Genomic DNA, 17,745 nt, shown 5'->3' with positions numbered 1-17,745 from the left:
CCCACCCGCGGGACCCTTCCCTCGTCCCCCCAGCCCGGCGACATCCTGCCGCATCCCCACTAGGGGGAGCGACAAACCCGTCCCCTGCGAGCCCACGGCTCGTCCTTGGGCCGAGGAGACGCGAGGCGGTGGGAATGGGGCTGAGGAAGCTGGAGGGGATGGGGAAGGAGAGGGAGAGTCCCGAGAGGGTGAAAATCATAGAACGGCTTAGGTTGAATGAGATCTTAAAGATTAAATGAAATGAAGGAGGAGGGAGGGATGAAAGAGCAGCAGGGAAAGGAGGGAAAGGGTTGGTGGGGAAATTTGTGCTGTCACCTTCTCCAGTTCTGGTCCCCATCAAGGACAGGGAGTCATTTGTACACTGGGCTCAAGAGAAGAGCAAAGAAGGGTCAGGGATAGGGGGCAGGGATGAAGCCAGGAGGAGGATAAGCCATGGATGGAGCTGCTCCTCCCAGCGGGACTCTGGGAGCTCCTCTAAGGCTGCCATGAGCCACTGGGCCAGGAAGAATACAGCCTAACCAGGGGGAGATCAGAGCAGTTTGGGATGCTGTTCCTAGTGCCAGGAATAGTATTCCAAAAAATTATGGTGACGAGCAAAAACCTCAGGGATTCCATCAGAGTGTTACAGATTAAGATCCCAGCAGCTGCAATGGTCCAAGAGCTGAGTAGGAGGGAAAGAAGAGAAAAGGTAAAGGAAGTGATGCTCCAGCTGCAGCCAGGGCTGCTTCAGGCCTGAAGACAGCACTTGGCTAAGTAAAACCTGCCCAGGGAGTACTAATTAATCTGGCTAATGAGCACTAGGCATGGGAATCACTGCCTGGCTCACTTTCCAGCTGGAATAGCCCAAACCTGGGCTGTATCATCACTGGGGTATCACTGTACCATTCTTTCCCCTGGGGTCTCATACCCACCTGCAGGGCCCCTAAGGGCCCCTGTGCTTCCTCTGCTTCACAACCCTGGCAAACAGTCCAGCAGAGATGCAAAGTCCAGCACACCCAATTGGCCATAGGGACCAAGTACAGCTGGAATCTGCAGTAGTGTGGGGACCCCAGTGTATCCCAAACCTGGATAGGCAAGCAGGATGCTCTGGTCTAAGAAACCCAATTCACCTCCCTTGCAGCCTGCACTGGCCTGGTTTTAGGTAAAAGAAAACAGGGGTCCTGGGACAGAGGCGCAATGAGGCTGATTTCAGCAGCACCAGGAGCTTCTCCTGTGCTGGCAGGAGGTGTGGATGGCCTCAGGGGCTGCCCAGAGCCCTCACACACCTTCTGCCCACCCCTGTGGGTAGGGATGGGGTGGGAAGGAGCCCCTGACCTTGCCCAGGGCACACATCTTGCCTGGCCACGGAGCAGACAGGCGATGCCAGGACTGACAGGCACTGCAGCAGGAGCACGGCCAGGGGGTTATTAATAACCTGCTGAGTCAGGGGGGGCTCTTAGGTTTCAGGATCATAAGATGCAGGCACCAAGCAGCTCAGATGCATTCCCCCCCAATTCCTACTTTCTACACTGACAGGGACAACTGGGAAGCCAGGTGGGGGCTGATGTCGGGTGCCCTCAGGCGTCGTGCTGCCTGCAGGGCTGCCCAGCCCCATCCTGATGGTCCAAGGCACTCCAAGAGAGGGACACACAGCTGCTGGGACATGTTTGGATCACCAGCTCGTTGCTCAGCCCCATGAACTACAGCAGGAAGTGGCAACTGGAGTCCTACTGCCTGTCAATGTAACTGGATCACATTGTAGGGAGACCAATGAGCACCATGGTCTTTGCCTGCAGTCCTACTTCCCTGTGGGGTCCTCTCTTCAGCCCCCAAATAAGCTGTGATGGGGCTGCTGTCCTGCTGCCACCAAAAGGAATGGAGCCAGAGACATTACAAAGCACAAGGAGAACATGGAAGATCTTGCAGACGTGCACATTGCTCTGTCTAATTGTAAGAGTTTTGTGGGGGATGAAAGCTGCAGATTGGAGGTCAGATGTCCCAGAAAGTGCCTTGTCTCATCCTGGCTACCACAATGTCACCTGTGCTTCTGCTGAAGCCCTCAGCCCTGCAATGTGGGCAAGCTGAGCTCTGCTCTTGTATGGCAATTCCTTCTGCTTTGCAATGGAAAAGCGGTCAGTGATGTGGAACTGATTAACTTTCCGATGCAGCAGCCCATGGCAGCTGTGTGCATTGCCAAGGTGCGATTTCTCCAGAGGCTGCTGTGTGCCTGGAGCAGCAGGAGCAACCTGAGCCCCGAACCCTGTCCCAGCAGTGCTCCTGGCACCCAGCATCACCGTCTCTTTTTCCACCGAGGACAGGACCAAAATACCCCATCACACCCCTCTGCAGCAGCTGTTGGGGACATCACACTGACAGCACGGGCTTTCCCTGTCCCCTCTGCTGTCACAGTGCTCAGCCCCCGGTGCCTGCAATTGCTATTGCTGCCAGTTGCAGTGGCTGAAAGAAGTGAAGTGCTGAGGCTCTGCTGTGTTCTGCATCCCTGGAGCGGTCTCATTCCTTTGTGTTGGGCTGTCTGAGCAGCTAAGCCCAGCTCATTCCAATTAGCCCAATAGTTCTCCAGTCTATCTACCTTTATGGACGTGTTAGCATCTTACAGTTTCCTGCGCTGAGCCTGGATGGAAGGGAAAGCAGGAACAGTGTGGTGCTATGCAGATATGGCAATAACCCTCGCCGTGCCCCTCGCTCAGTGCTGAGCAGACAAACAGAGATAGGCCATATCAGAGAGACACAGGAACCACATGCTGCCGGGAGCAGCCAACAGTGTTAAACCGCAGGCTGGAGAGGAGCACATGCCTTTGGTTTTAAGCAAATGTTTTGCATTTTAGGAGATGTCTTTAGGTAGATAAAAGATGGAAAAGCCTTGAAATCTTGTAGTCTTGTGGGTCTCCTTCCTAAATGGGTGCTGCTTCCCAGCAGGGCCTGTTGGTAGGTCCATATACCTCACTTGGATTGTAACAATCATTTACCATTGCGACGCATTCCAGCACTTAAATAAGCTCCTTGAGAGGGAGAGATAAGGTATCAGCTTTCCTGTTCATCTTGCCAGTCTGTCTGCAGCAGATAAGCATGTTGGGCAGCAGGAAAAAGGTTATCTAGAAAGGAAACGGAACAACGGCCACTGTTATTACAGGAGGCTTTGAAAAAAGGAATGCCACCAGGAATCCCGCAGCCCAACGAGCCATTCCCAGCGGGACGTGATTGATGGTCAGAGCCCAGCTGCCTTCCTCCCAGCCACAGGCATCCTCCCATCGATCCTGTGCTCCCACAGGCAGAGTGCCCCAAACCTGCTGTTTTCCCTCCTGCCTTGCACCTGCTGCAAAGCTTGGGGTTGCTGTAGCATCCCTCATGTCCTTGGGAACCTCTCTTTCACCTATCACAGAGCAGTAGGGGTGGGAAAAGATTCTGGATAACCCCCAGCCTTTCTAAACCTATGTATCTGCTCGGGACAGGGCAGCTGAGCCACGCTGGGGGGTTTCCTTTAATTTTGCCAGCTCCCTCCTGCCTGCCTCCCAAGTCATTCCCTCCATGTGCTCCCCTATTTCACTGTTTCCCATTAATCTGTTTTCTACATAACCCCTGGCATGTGCTGGCCATGAAGGCTATGCATTGCCATGCTATTCATGCACATTAGGTTTAGGATTTAAAGCAAATAAAACCCTCTTGCAGCCCAGGGAAGCAAACCGTGACAAACCAGCACTGGCAGCTTGGAGGTGCAAATCCCAACGGGGACAGAGCATCCTCACAGGGCACCTGCACCCAGATGGCAGCAGCAGGTTCCTTTACACCACGTGTGTAACTATTGCACAGTTCTTCAGCTGGAGAAAAACACCACGGAGCACGTTGGTCTCTGGGCAAGTGTTTCACTAGCATCCATCACTGCAGCCCTGAGCTCCAACTTCATTGCTCTTATTTTAATTAATCTCTGCAGGTCTGGCTTTTCAGCTCTGCAGAAGCCTGCTGGTCCTGGAAGGAGCTGAGAAAGCAGATAGGGCCCTGAGATGATACTGGGCGGAAAGGGACTCAGCAAGGACAGGGTGGTTTTGGGGGAGAGAAAGCCAGAAATTTGGCTAAAAATAAATCCAGAAATTTAGCTGTTAGAAATCCTTAAACCAGTTGAGATCCCAGTGCAATGCCCAGGTCCCCAGATCCATCCTCATCCACCCAGAAGCTCAGAGTAACCACGGTGCAGAACATAACCACACCCCCAGCACTGAGGTGCGATCCCACTCACCCAGCGCCCACTGAGCCAATTTGTTTCAATGCTGCAATTAGCACTTCATCACGGCCAAACTCTAATTCCTCTCTGCCAGAGAGGCTTCCCCTGCTCAGCTCCAAGGCTTTACCTTGCTTTGGGGGCTGGAGGAGCATCTCCCCTCGTGGCTGCTCAGGCTGCAAGAGGTTAAGGATTTTATACAACTCCTACTTTCCCTAAATCTGCAATTCTTCCCTGCCTTCTATTTTTATAAAAAGAAAAGGGGAGGGGGGGATGGTATTTACAAGGGATTTCACTCAAATAATGAAATAAATGTGATCAGCTGAGGGACTCTTAATCCGCTTTGACTCTCGCATCCTGGGGAATGACCGTGGGGATCTTTGCTGACACCGATCCCAGCAAGGCGGGGAGCAGAGCACCCTTTGTGTCTGCCCAGCCCTGGATGGAGCACAGGGTTGGGAAACACCGAGTGTTCCCTTACCTGGAGGACATTACCTGGGGTCCTTGGGTTGATGCTGGAGAAAAAAAACCCTTTGGTCACCTGCTCACCCACAGCCACATCTGTTTCAAGTTCCCTGGCTCTGTAGTGTATACCTGTGGGAAAGGAAAGAACCCTCCTGTGCCTTTAGGCTTTGCCCGATATATTCAATTTGTAGCCTGGGAATGACACAGTTATCACTTCAATGTAAAAACTCAGCTGAGAGTCAGTCACACAGCTGATCTCCCTGACTGGGGGAGAGGTCTCTGAGCAGGAGATTCTTCAGAGCCTGCAGCTGCTGGGGCTGTGCTAGGGGAGCTGGTTAAGCCTGTGGGTCCCTTTGTCACCCCAGAGAGAATAAAAGGGATGAACTAGAACCAGAACCCCTCTATCACAGAGAGATCTTGTGTAACAGCCTTCCTAATGCTCCCAAGCTCTCAAATCCACAAACCTTCTCCCTGGGTGCCAGCCAGTGCCTGCACTTCCCTGCCCATCACAGCCTTGCTGTCACTCTGGGGCTGCAGAGATGAGCCCCCAGCAGCTCTGGGCAGCTCTGCTGTGGAAAGGACACGTCCCACCACAATCCCACTCCTCACAGAGGTCACCAGTGCACAAATAAATCACATGCTTCGGTTGGGGAGCGGGAGCTGGACACCCCAGCTGTGATTCCCACATATGCCCACAGATATAATCCAGATTTGCTACTTTCCTAGGCACCTCATACATTTTTTTTTCCTAATTATAATCCCTTTTTTGCTGCTGAATACCGTCAGCATAAGGGTGCAGGGAGGAGCTGCCCATGAATGCAATTGCTGCAGCTCTCCCAGCTGTGTGAGTGCACGCGATGCTGGCAGCAGCCCCCTGAGCCCCTGTTTCCCTTCATGAGGCTTTCTCCTAATTCATCTGTTAGGTGAACTGAAAGCAGAAGATGCCCAGATCCACCTGGCTGCAGCACCCCAGGAAGAGTCGCTCCTTCCCACATTTCTTATGACTGAATTTGGGGGCCTGAGGGCTCAGGGAAAGCTCTCATATTCCTGAAGATACTCCAACCACTGGATGCATCCCCATCCCCAAATAACTCCAAGGAGAGAGAAGCACTCCTGGGGCTGAAACCTGGCTTTAGGAACAGCTGCATTGCTCTCCTTGGGACAGCCAGGAGCCCAGGGCTGGGAGGCAGAAATGGCATCCACAAAGCTCAAAGCCCAGAGAGATTTCCCTTCTCTTCCTGCTTCCGTACCCTCTGTGCTTCCAAACGCTCAGGATCTGTCCCTGTGGGTGCAGCAGGGTGGATGAGTGGTATTCCCAGCTTGGAAGCTGGTCTGCCTGAGCTCCGGGGACACATAAGGACACGGCGGGGGGGGAGCAGCCCCATGGCAGTTCCCTGCCATCCCTCACCGTTGCCATAGTGACAGAAGCTGGATTTCACCGCAGCGATGCTGGTACCCTGGGCACAGCAAGGAGAAGCACACCAGGCAGGCTCAGCATCAGCCATGCACCCTTGCAGTGCCTCCCCAACATGCAGTGAGCATCAGGGTCTTGGGGCACTTTAAACTGGACCCTTCCTCTGGATCAGCAGGAGGCTGATCCTTAAAGGACACAGAGCCCTCTGCAATTCCCATTTGTGGGCTCCAGCCTCAGTGCAGGGCTCTGTACTGATTTCTCAGCTGGAGTCACCTGCCAGGGATAGATTTTCCCATTTATCATCTTTTTGTACTAATTATCAGAGAGCAACAAATGTTAGCAACCTACAACAGTCATTATCTGCACGCTGCCTCATTCTCACCAGCCTGACCTGGAGGAATAGGGATCCCCAGGGCGCTGGGATGGGTGGGAGCTCAGGATCTGATTGCTGCCTGGCACTGCAAATCAGGGGGGTCCTGTTCAGCTGGGACAGCCAGGAAGACAGGCACATTTGCAGAAACATCCAGCCAGGAAAATGCTGCATCCAGTAGTGCCTTCTGTCATCTACCAAACAACGAAGTCTGCTCTAAAGAGAGGGAAACTACCAAGAGTGGGAAGGTTTTGTGCAGAACGGGGGTTTTCCTAGCCATGGCTGTAACCTGGGCAGGGAACGGCTGGTTTTCAAGGAGGAAAGCAGCAGCAATAATAGAAAACAATAGCACTGTGTTGGTGCATCACATTCACATCACATTCAGCCCATCAGAACACTAAGCAGATATCAATTAGCTCTGCCTTGCAGTTGAGGAAGGTCAGGAATGCCCTCCTTGTTTCACACCAGGTGAGACACAGATGTGTTCAGGATTTTCCTCTGCCATCAGGTCTGGGCTGAGCTGGCAGCCTGGTCCTGGCCTCCTGCTGCCCTGCTGGGTGCACCAGAAAGCATCCAGGCCTGCAGGGGACTTACCTTGGGCATTGCCATCTATAGCATTATTTGACATAAGTATAAACTCATAGCTGCAAAGAGGTAGGAAAAAAAAGCTGTGCATCTCAACCTGCTTTGTGAACTGACCACGATCCAACACAATGCCCCCTGCCAGGGTGAAAATGGGCAGCAGTATTTGCCACTTAGCAGGCAAAAAAACCCCAACCCACTGATACCCCATGTGAGCACAAACCTCAGAGCCACCCCCATCTGCCCTCTGTCCCTTCCCTCAGCAGAAGAACCAAGCCGGGCAGGATTGTCACCATTATTTATTATCTGTGAAACCCCAGCAGTGTCCTGACTCTGCACAAGACACAGTCGCTTGGCTTACAAAAAGAAAAAGCACTGTGGCCAAAATCCTTTAGCCTCCAGAAAGTTAACAGCTGAGTCCTCAGGAAGGTGCTGCCCACGCTGAGGACAAACCCAGGTGAGAGGTGAACCATTCCGATGAGGCAGGTGGAGCTCATTTCTCTCACCTGTGAAGCTTAATTTGATTGCTGTCCAAATACAGTTTGAGAACATGGCCAACAACATTGGGTGCTAAAACCCAATCCATTGCAAGGCATTTTCTTTTCCAGGCAGGGAAGCAACATTAAAAAACGCCACTACTCATGGAAGTTACAAGTGTTTCCAACAAACAATAGGTAAAAAATAAAAAATAGGGGGGACTCAAAGTATCTGCTGGTTTTGGGTGGAAAGGCATCGAGTCCCCCGCATTCACCAGATGGATATCAACATCTGACACGTGTTGGAAGACATCCATATCAACTCCACCAGCCTAAACTGCAGGTAGCCGAACACAAAGCCGGAGAGCACGTCTGTGATGTGGTGCCGACCGATCATAACGCGGGAAAAACCAACGCAGAAAGCCCAAAGCACCAGCAGGATGCGGAGTGGGATGGCCAGGACCAGGTGGTTGAGTAGGAATTTGGAGAGCATGGCGGCACGGCTGGCGTGCCCGGCTGGGAACGCGTAGGTATCCATGGTCAGGTAGTCCAAGAGCCCGGGGCTGATGTCATACGGACCCTTGCGCTTGGCCAACTTCTGCAACCCGGCCACGATCATGATGTCCAACAGCAGGGCTGCAAAATGAGACAGAAGCAGAAGTCAAGGGCAGTTTGCAATGCTGAGCACACAAAGGTCAGTGCTGTCCTTAAAGCGAGGCTCAGGTTCAGTTTCAGCCCATCAGCTGCAGGTCACCCAGCTGGCAGCTGACCTCTCAGCTGAGCACCGTGATCACCGCCGCTCAGCGTAGAAACACAAACACAGAGCACCCTCAGCACCAAATGACCTTTCAAACTGCTCTGGAACAAAACCCATCTGTACTTTATCCTCTTTCCCTTCCTTCCATCCCTCTAGCACCAGCCAAAGCTCCTGGCATTTCTACTTCCCAGCCAAACTCCTGCTTTTTCTTCCCAGACAAATGTGATACCAGGGCAGCCCAGAGAGTGAGGTGTGCACATGGAGGCACTTGGAGCAGAGGTGCTTTAATAATCCTTTCATCCAGGGGATGAATAAAATGGACCTTCAGCACTGCTAGGTCAAATATTCATCAAAGTGACCAGAAAGCAGAAAGCCTCATTCACTTGCGTTTCTTGATCTGAAGGCATGCTAGCATCAGAACTAGGAGGGTTAATTTGCTGTTAAAAGTAAAAAAATAAGAACCAAACCCAAGTGTGCTCCATTGGGTGTTTTTCTGTACTTCCCCCTACGCTTTCTGTTCCCTTCATGATGAGGAAGCAGCCTCAGCAGCCTGCCCAGCCCCAGCTGGGGGTGCAACCAGCACCCATCCATCTGCAACACACACACACAGCCTTCAGGCCGAGAGGAGTGGAGGTTGGAGGAGACAAAACCACAGGAGGGAAGTTGGGGGGACTGACTGAGCAGACAGACAGACACTTGGGGCTGTTGGACGTGCAGTGAAGAGGGTAGAGAGGTGAGATTAGAGGAGCAGGCAGCGTAGTTTTAAGCCCTTTCCTCCACGCACATACAGGCAGCATTGAGTTGAAAGCAGCAAAGACACCGAAGGAAGGGTTTGATCTTGCCCATTACTTCTCCCATTTTTTTTTTTTTCTCCTTAAGATCCAGAATTTTCTCTTTAGCCTGTTTTAAGAGAAGCACTGCAAGCCCATCCGATCACAGAAAGCACTGTTAACATCCAAAACTTCCTTACAGCACAAAGCCAACAAGCGAGCCCTGCCCATCTGCGACAATTCCAGCATCAGAGATCACCTTGGTAAAGTAAATAGCCAACATCTGGCATCAGATGCACAGCAATGAGCTGAAAGCAAGCCCCCTGGGCAGACATTTTATATCTATTAATAAGAGAAGGAAAACAATTATCTGCCTCGCTCCTGCTGCCACATGTTAGGAGCCCATTAGGAGCAGAGAGGCAAAACCTGCACTGGCAGAGCACAAGGACGAACCCATAGCACTGCCTTAGCAAAACCAAACCAACTGCAGCCCTCTCCCCAAAGGGAAGCTGATGCAGCTGATGTCCTGTCCCTGCCAGGTCCCTTCTGTCCCAGCCCAAGCTGCAGTGACAGCAGGGTGAAGGGCTGTTCTTGCTGCCCACGGGCATCACCTGCCTGTGCTGGAGCCAGGCAGCATCCCCTGGGGACTGAATGGACCCAGCTGAGATGTTTACAGAGATGTTTACATAAGTATCAAAATCACAGCTGAAAACTAGCCTGGGTGCAGTGCTGGGGGGTAGAAAAACAGGAGGAAGCCAAAAAAGCCTTTGGCTTCGTCTGTTCCCACAGCCTTGATCTACTTGACGTGGTGCACATGGGGCTGATTGCTGTGCCCAGGCACGTGGCAGAGGAAAAACTGGGTTCAGTGGGAGCACTGTGCCCATCCCTTGCCCGTTTTAAGGCAGGACAAGCCAGGCAGCAGCTCAGTGCCCAATGCTCCCTAAGCCAGCAGCAATTTGACCCCTGCCCCACAATGTCAGAGGCCACATGTAGGGCCCACGTTGGCTCTGAAGGTGCTTTGTTTCCAGATGAGCCAACTTCAGGCACACAGCATCATAGAATCATAGAATTGCTCAGGTTGGAAAAGACCTTCAAGCTCATTGAGTCCAACTGCAACCTAACCGTACTCCCCTAACTCTAACAACCCACATGTCACCCTCCCTAGGAAATAGTTCCTTTTCATCCACAATTAGAATTCCCCCAACATTTGCTTTGAACTGGAGCTGTTCAGTTATTACATACAAGCCCTATCCTACTGCTTCTGCAAGGAGCTTCCCAAACCTCCTGCAGGCATGAGGCTCCCTGACCTGGAAAATGAGCCATTTGCAGCCTTGGCTAGTTGACACTAATGTAAGATGCAGGTTTCAGAGCATCATCACCCTCGCTCCAGAGAAGCCAGATGAGCTCCACTCCTCTGGAAGTGAACTCCTCTCTTGCATTTTCTTCCCCAAACGTGGCACTATTAGGTGCAGGAGCTGACAAAAGGCACAGATGGCACGACACAGTTAAGCACTGAATCAGATGCCGCGGTGTTTTGGGGAAGGTTATGCTTTGGCTGAACAAGCAGCAGAGGGTTCTGGCCATGGGGTGAAAGGCATGCCGGGCTAAGTGGCCACGGAGAAGGGAAAGAATGGCAGAAATCAGCACTGTGCAATTAATTAAAAAGTCCAGTGACTGAGTCCATCACCATTCTGCGCCGAAGTTGGCCTGGGCCCTGCTGCCCACTCAGCATCCCTCCTTCTGCTGCTCACCCGCTGCTTCTGCTCCTGCCAAGGAGCTGGGGACAAAGCTGCTCACCATCCTAAGGATGCCCCATGGGGCAGAGCCCTGCTCAGCCCTGCTCAGCCCTCCACAGCAGCCAGCAGCTCGTGTCCCTGCCCAGCGGGGCAATGGGAAGCTGCTTGGGAGTGACAGACATGAGCATGACTCATTTCCCTTGTTTATTCCTCCTCTTCCCATTCACCAACCCTCGCACTTCTTTTCTCTTTCAATCTGCATTCAGACTGGGGAATATTTTGCCTGCTCGGTTTTAAGCTTCTCACAGTTCCCTGAAGGCTTCAAACGGAGATTCAGGGCTCACATCATCTCCAGCACCAAACAGCCAGGACCTGACCTCAGTGCTGACCACGGGGGGCTGCTCAACCCTGTACCTAAAAGAGACCTTGCATAGATCCATGGAAATATCCCCCGTGTCTGCTGCAGCCACAGCAAAATGGGCTCCAGCCTGTCACCAACTGTCCTCTGCACGCAGGGACACTGCAGGCTGCACGTCTGCCCTGCAGTGAACAGAATGCTCTTGCCATAAAGCACGCAGGAGAGGAAGGGAAGGGGGCAGGGAGCTGGGCACTGTTTGCTGCTCGGAGCTGCCTGAGCTCACCCAGGGGTATGGGGTAAGGATGGCACCTACCAAAGGACCAAGGGCAGGAAACTGATGGGCAGATGAGCAGCTGAATGTGATGAAGAGGAATATTTAATGTCAGGCTGGACCTGTGACTAGATGGATGCAGGGAGTGGACGGGGGCTGGGCGCGTTCCTGAGCAGGGAACACACACAGGGTGCCAGCCCTTGGGCTGCTCTCGTCTGCTGAAATGCTATCTGCCCTGTCTAGCTCAGAAAATCCCCAGCCTCGCAGTGGGAAAATGAAAGGGAAAAAATAGACACATCTGGCCCCAAACCATCTCTGGGGCTCTCAGCTTAGCAAGCTCTGCTGCGTCCGGACTGATCCATCTGCCAGCACAGCTCCCCGTCCTCTGCTGGGTCTGAGCTGCTGAGCCCCGAGGCTCAGTGGGATGAGTTTGTCTGTACTGCCTGGGCATTTAATCTGCTCGGTGACCTTTAACAGCAGCGGGCTGTACAATCTGAATCTTCACTGCACGGATTCCAAAGGAAAGCAGCTCCACACACAGAGTCCCTCTGTATGGCTAGAGGAGGGTCAAGGGGTCTTTGAGGGACCTGGAGAAGGCATTTCTTTCTTCATTTCCTCCCTAAACTACCACTTTCCTGGCAGTTTGCTCTTGTGTGGAGGCTGCGTGACGGACTTCAGAGATCTCTCTGTATATATTTATAAATACATATATATAGGGCTCAGGATAAAGTCACCATTCTGCAGGGCGATGTGCCTCAGAGTGTTATGGCTTTGTTCCCAGTTGGACTAATGCTAGGTCTGCATCCATGGGGAGAGCATGGTCTGAATTCTTGCTGACCTCCAGGCCTGGTGAAATGGTCCTGACCTCCCCTCCTTTCCTCTTCCTGCGGCAACCAATCCATCCTCAGCCCGCTGTGCTGCTTCCCATGGCCTGCCCGCAGCACCACTTTCCCTGATGGTGATAAATGCTTGATGACAGCACCAAAGAGCTGACCCACCTGCCAGCAGCAGGATGTGGAGCCAGCTGGTGATGGATGTGGGCTATGGCCCATATCACTGTGACCAGAGCAACCACCAGGCCTGGTTCTGCCTCTTTCCAGCACGCCAAGAGCTTTGAATCCCTGTTTCACAAAGCCACGACCAGAGTAGAAACCAGGTATTTCAAATCAAGCATGATTGTGTGCAAGCATTAACCAGAAATCCTCCTGCAGCCAGGGCATGCAGCTGGACCACAGCTAACCACACTGCGTGCCAGTTCTGCTCTAAACACAAGAGGTGAACCTCACCGAAAGCCCCACTTTGGGTAGATCACCATATTCCATCCCCCTTTACTCTAAGAAGGTGCCCAGATCTGGAAAGACAATCAGTCTAATGAGATCGGTCTGTTGAGCTTAATGAATAGGAGGTGAAGAGGTGACTTGAGCACTATCCAAAATATTGAAAGGCAGAAGGGATGCTGGATAAAAGAGCTATTCAGCTGAAGAGACAATGGTGTGCAGAGGCAACGGAGGGCAGGGAACAGTCAAACTAAGAGCAGTGCACTTGTGAGAGCACCTGCCCCTGCAGTGATACGGAAATGGTTCTGACGAGTTCAGTGCCACTCAAAATCTTACATCTGATTGAGTGTTTGGGTTTTTTCCCTTAGCAAATTGAACAGGAATAAATTAAGGGATGTGCTACCGCCTGTATTTTGCCGTGGGTTAGATCAGTGATCCAAATGTTCTTTGCTGGCTTAGCAGCCAATGAATCACTGCCATTCGGGTCCACGTTCTCACCAGATGGATCAGAACCAGACACCAAGGCACTGCTTTCCCTCAAGAGTTTAACAGCTCTCCTGCTTGGTTCTAGAGAAGCTCCAGTGATTACAGTGGGAGCTTTATACCTGTTTTCCTTCTGCAAACCCAATTGCAAGGCTCAAATGGTTTTCTAAGCATTTCAGTTTCCACAAGATTCTTGTGACTGCAGAGAACAGCCTGACTGGCCCTGAAATTCCAACAGTGGCACACAAATAAAGTGAGCTTTAGCTGGGAGCTTTCCCAAGCTCTGATTTTTGCAGTGTGGCAGAGGGGGAGCAGACTTTCCTCCTGACTCTTTCACAGCCAGGGCTGGCAGTACCAAGGCACTCTTCCTGAAAGCACATTCTGGCAGAAGGATTTTTGACAGTGGGCACACATAGCCGATTTCTTCCATCTTTTCAGTAACAGGCTGAGATCGTGCTTCTCTGTTTGGCATTTGCTGGAAAAAAGATTACGATGAGGAGGAGAATCAATAAATTCCATCACAGATGACAACCGCGGAGGGAAAACATTGCTGGGGGTTGCTAATCAACATCAGCAGTCAGGATGGATGGCGCGTCCCAGGGAGAGAGGTCAGAACCCCTCACCCTAAATGCTCCCACACTTCTTGGCACAGATCCTACCAAGATCCCCCAGCGCAGTTCCCCCCCTCCATCTGCAGTGGTGCTCCTGCCAGGTTCCCGGTCCCATTTCAGCAGCCTCCTGTCTCCTTGCCTTGAAAGCCTGATTGCAAATCCTAAACAAGTACTCTATGATGGGCTGGCTCCCTGCCCAGAGACTGCATCAGAAATTCTGCTTGATGTATCAAACCCTGAGCAAGCCAGGGGGAAGGGTGGAGAGCCAGGGGAGGTAAAGAGGGGGGTGGTGCAGACAACCCCAGCTTCCCTGCTTCCAGGAGCCCAGGAAAGCACCAAGAAGCTTCCCTTCTCCCTTTGACCCGTCCCCACCGACCTGCTGGATTTCAATCCTAGGAAAACAACAGTGAGAGGGAGCCAGGATGCCAGATGCAGCAGCACCGTCACGCCCCTCCTTTCCTCCTATTCTGTGGGTGGTGTGGGTCTGAGCCCCAAGCTCCCCTGCTGAACTCCATCCATCAGCAATGCAGGTATTACAGCAGTAGCCGCTCTGATATTAGGAGCTCCTGACTGCAATCTCAGATATCAATCCAAGGCCACGCTTGCAGAGATCCTGTTGTGCAGAGCAACACGAGTCCTGCTGCGGTTGCTCTGCTGAGGCTGCAGGCACCTTGGTCAGCGCTCCGAGCCTCAGCGCAGCCTGCAGCTGGCTTTGCATTTGGCCTCCTCAATGGCAATGGAAGAGCAAGAAGGCTTTCCTTGGTTTAAAGCCCAAAGTGGCATTAACTCTTCATAAAGATCTCAAATATTTTGGACTCAAAGAGGTGGATTTTCAGGCTCCAGAACAGTCGGAGCCTCTCAGGTCAAGAGACCTCTGGAAATTGTGCTGGCTGATGTTGGCTGCCTCCTATTTCATCCTCGCGGCCCTTTCAGACGGAGCTTCTTTTCTCAGTGAGGGTTTGACCCGGAGCACTGAGCAGCCTGGGGAAGAAGTGCTGACGTTGGCGGCCCTGCATCACGCCGCTGCTATTCTGGCTTCCTCCCCGCCATGGTGTCCCTTCATTGGATGTCACAGCACGAGGACAGCCTCTTCAAAGGCAGAGGGGAGAACAGGGAATCTACAACTGTGCTTTTCAAATCGGTTCAGCACAATCCTTGCCCTCCTTGAAGGGTGAACTTTTGGAAAAAAACTTGAGCTGTGCTGCAGTACCCATACAGCACACACTGCTGAAATAAAGCCTTGCTGTGACCCCTCACGGTGCTCCTTGAGAAACAAAAGCTAAATCTAATGCCTTCAACCCTTGTGCTGATCGAAAGCGGGAGCCCTGCACGCCTGTTCTTGGAGAGGGTGAAGAGCTTGGGGTGATCACAGCCACTATCACCAGGCTGCAGGCCAAAGGCAGAAGGGAGGATAGAGGAGGGCCTTGGGGGAGACAGCCAAGGTGGGCTGGGGGTCTGGATGTGGGACCCAGATGTGGGGCCTGGTCATGGCTGGGACATTGGCTGCTCTGACATAACCAACCTCAAATAAAGGACCAGCAGGGGAGCCAGAGAGATCAGAGCTGTCCTCATGGCCGCCAGGTGAAATGAGCACACAGAAAAGGGGACAGCAGCAAGAAAGGCCCTCCTGGGATGAAGGATGTGAGATCAAATCACAGTAAGAAAGGAGACAGGACTCCATCAGGCGGCTGCTGAGCTGTGGAGCCTGAGTCCGCTCAAGGAGGAGCAGAGGGGATGGAAATGTTTGTTGTTTATTTTCCTAGGGCTCGGATCCACATATCAAATTTACAATATTCATGTTTCCCCCAACCCAACAAACCACCAGGGCTGATGGCCATAAATCAGCACCGTGACCGCTGGCGTCCACCTGCACTCACAGACACTTTCTTGGCCCTATTGGACCAACCCAAGCCTTGTGCAGGGCTGCTCTATTGCTACGGCCATCCACCAGGATCCCTGCACCCCTACTGACAACATCCATCACCCCCAGCACCCAGGACCGGCACGAAGCTGCCAAGGCAGCCGATAAGCACAGCGTTCCCCCAAAAGGTCACAGAGCGCATCGTGGTGGGAGCAGCCAGAGGAGGAGCCCCAATGCCACCGTCCCTTGTGACCGGGGCTGGGCAGTCCTGTTGGGATGGAGCTTTGCCACTCACCTAGCAGCAGGTTCATGAGGACCTCCTGGCCCGCCAGCGTGCTGCTCTTCACCAGGCAGATGAGCGTGCCCGCGATCCATGGGATGCCGTGCCCCGTTATCCCCAGCAGGTTGATCATGGAGCGGGCACCCCCCCAGGACGAGGCTCTGTTGGCACACACCCCCAGCCTCTTGGACATGCAGATATCGATGGCCAGCAGGGAGTTGAAGGCGATTCCCTTGAAGGAGGGGTTGAGCTGCATGCAATCCTCTTCGGGCAGCTGCTGCGATTGCCTCCGCTCCTTGGGGTTGCTGTTCTGGGTTCCGGCCGCCGCCGTTTGGCCGCTCTGCTTCCTGCCCGAGCTCCTGCTCTCCTGGGTCCCTTTCGGGGGCTGGTTCAAGGAGAGGAACTCAGCCCTGTTGAGGACATTGTTCCTGTCTCGCGCTCTGGACCGAGTCTGGGATGCTGGCATTGCAGTCTTTCTCTAACTGAACTGCTTTGTAAATACCGGGAAGGAGAGAAATCCCTCTTCTCCCTGCAGAAATCTTCCCCACGCCCACCCTCACGAGCCGTGAATTTGGGAAGCTACAAAGGTTCCCCTCTGTTGCAGTTGCCCCCAGCACAGTCTGCAGCTGTTAAATATAGAGTAAGGAATGCACATGGCTGTTTACTTCATGGGCCTAGCAAGCTTGGAAGGAAAATTAATGCCAGGCTTGGCAGCCACTCCAGTGCCAGGGAAAAAGGTTAAACAGCCAATAGATTGGAAGAAGAGGAGGGAAATGCTTTGTGCCAAAGGTTGGTTGCTTCTGGCCTGGTCTATTTAAATCTTCCAATAGCTTATTTCCTAGAGCTGCAAGGGAAACTGGGAAATGTAGTTTGGCTTTTTTTTTTCTTTTTTTTTTTTTTTTGTAGTAGTGTAATTCACATTTGAATATCAGAGCATCATCACCGGAAGAGAGCATCAGTGCTGGGAGTGATCACAGTGCTCCCGTGGCAGTCGGTGCAGCCTCCAAACTGGGCATCACTCACTGACTTCCCTGCAAAGGTCACAACCTGGATCCCTCCTGGCCTGCTCTGTTCTGTGTCTCCTCCCCACTGGGGCACCCTCAATAACATTTCCCTCTCCCTGATGCAAACGCCTTGCAAACACCCCCAGCCCCTCCCCTGGCTCAGCACATGCCCCTGCATGGCATCCATGGCTGCCCTGCCTCCAGCCCCAGCCGAGCAGCACCTGCCTTCTGATTAAAAGAGACACTGCACTGCTAATGAATTCCCATCCCCCTGCCCCCGGCGCTGAGCGTGCCCTAAATACAGCACGTCTTTCTGCCGTGTCATCCCGCATCGCATCGCAGACCCCGCGCTCAGAGCAGGTGACAGCAGTGCCCGTCCCTGAGCTGCACACAGCAGTGGTGGCATCAGCCCCAGCACAGCAGCACTGCAGCCCTGGGGTCCTGCAGAGGGAGGTGGGGAGGGTGAGCGTGGCACCAAGCAGCAAAACGGGTACATCTCCTGGATCCAGCACTGCTTACCCATAGGAATGAGGAGTTATAAAGGGCAATGTTAGTACAGGTAACACTATGAAATAGCACCCACGTCTCTTTAAAAGCCTTATCCAAAGCGTACAGGAGAGCTTGAGTGCTAAATTAAAGGTGGTTCTTGGCTTCGTGAGGCAGCAAGCAGAACTTTGTGCTTGTTGGCTGTGGTTCTCCAGATCCACAAACTGAGCTCCACACCTGGTCTGTGCCCATCTGACACCCACACTGCCATGCTGGGCCAGCAAATCCGTGCTGGAGCCCTCACTCCCTCTTGGGTTTTGCTTATGAATCA

The 17,745-nt window shown here is 52.8% G+C and overlaps 1 protein-coding gene and 1 long non-coding RNA gene across 4 annotated transcripts; both read right to left on the bottom strand.

The window, feature by feature from the left end:
* Positions 1-1,895: 1,895 nt before the first annotated feature.
* Positions 1,896-6,202, bottom strand: LOC116234262 (uncharacterized). 3 transcript variants are annotated; one of them, XR_016458814.1, is made up of 3 exons: positions 5,929-6,202; positions 4,709-4,807; positions 1,896-3,092 (listed from the first exon to the last, which is right to left on the bottom strand). It is a non-coding gene; the product is annotated as an uncharacterized LOC116234262 (long non-coding RNA). The 3 variants fall into 3 exon arrangements; XR_016458813.1 differs by lacking the exons at positions 4,709-4,807; positions 5,929-6,202 and adding exons at positions 3,692-3,973; positions 4,344-4,440; XR_004168090.2 differs by lacking the exons at positions 4,709-4,807; positions 5,929-6,202 and adding an exon at positions 4,344-4,440.
* Positions 6,203-7,327: 1,125 nt separating this feature from the next.
* On the bottom strand, positions 7,328-16,941 carry PLPP7 (phospholipid phosphatase 7 (inactive)). The gene is made up of 2 exons (XM_031601741.2): positions 15,940-16,941; positions 7,328-8,156 (listed from the first exon to the last, which is right to left on the bottom strand). Exons 1-2 carry the CDS (start codon positions 16,388-16,390, stop codon positions 7,792-7,794), a joined length of 816 nt encoding a protein of 271 aa, XP_031457601.1. The 5' UTR covers positions 16,391-16,941; the 3' UTR covers positions 7,328-7,791.
* Between the last annotated feature and the right edge of the window lie 804 nt (positions 16,942-17,745).

The sequence above is a fragment of the Phasianus colchicus genome, chromosome 19 (genome assembly GCF_987193195.1).
Source record: "Phasianus colchicus chromosome 19, bPhaCol1.hap1.1, whole genome shotgun sequence".
NCBI lineage: Eukaryota > Metazoa > Chordata > Aves > Galliformes > Phasianidae > Phasianus > Phasianus colchicus.
The sequence above is the reverse complement of the archived record's forward strand: the minus strand, read 5'-3'. Positions and strand labels throughout refer to the sequence as shown.

What these genes read in the sequence shown, in the direction of transcription:
- PLPP7 (XM_031601741.2), bottom strand. Translation starts at nt 16,390, where the DNA reads ATGCCAGCATCCCAGACTCGGTCCAGAGCGCGAGACAGGAACAATGTC. An exon ending in CCTCATGAACCTGCTGCTAG is followed by an intron (nt 8,157 to 15,939) that starts GTGAGTGGCAAA and finishes CTCATTTTGCAG; the next exon opens with CCCTGCTGTTGGACATCATG.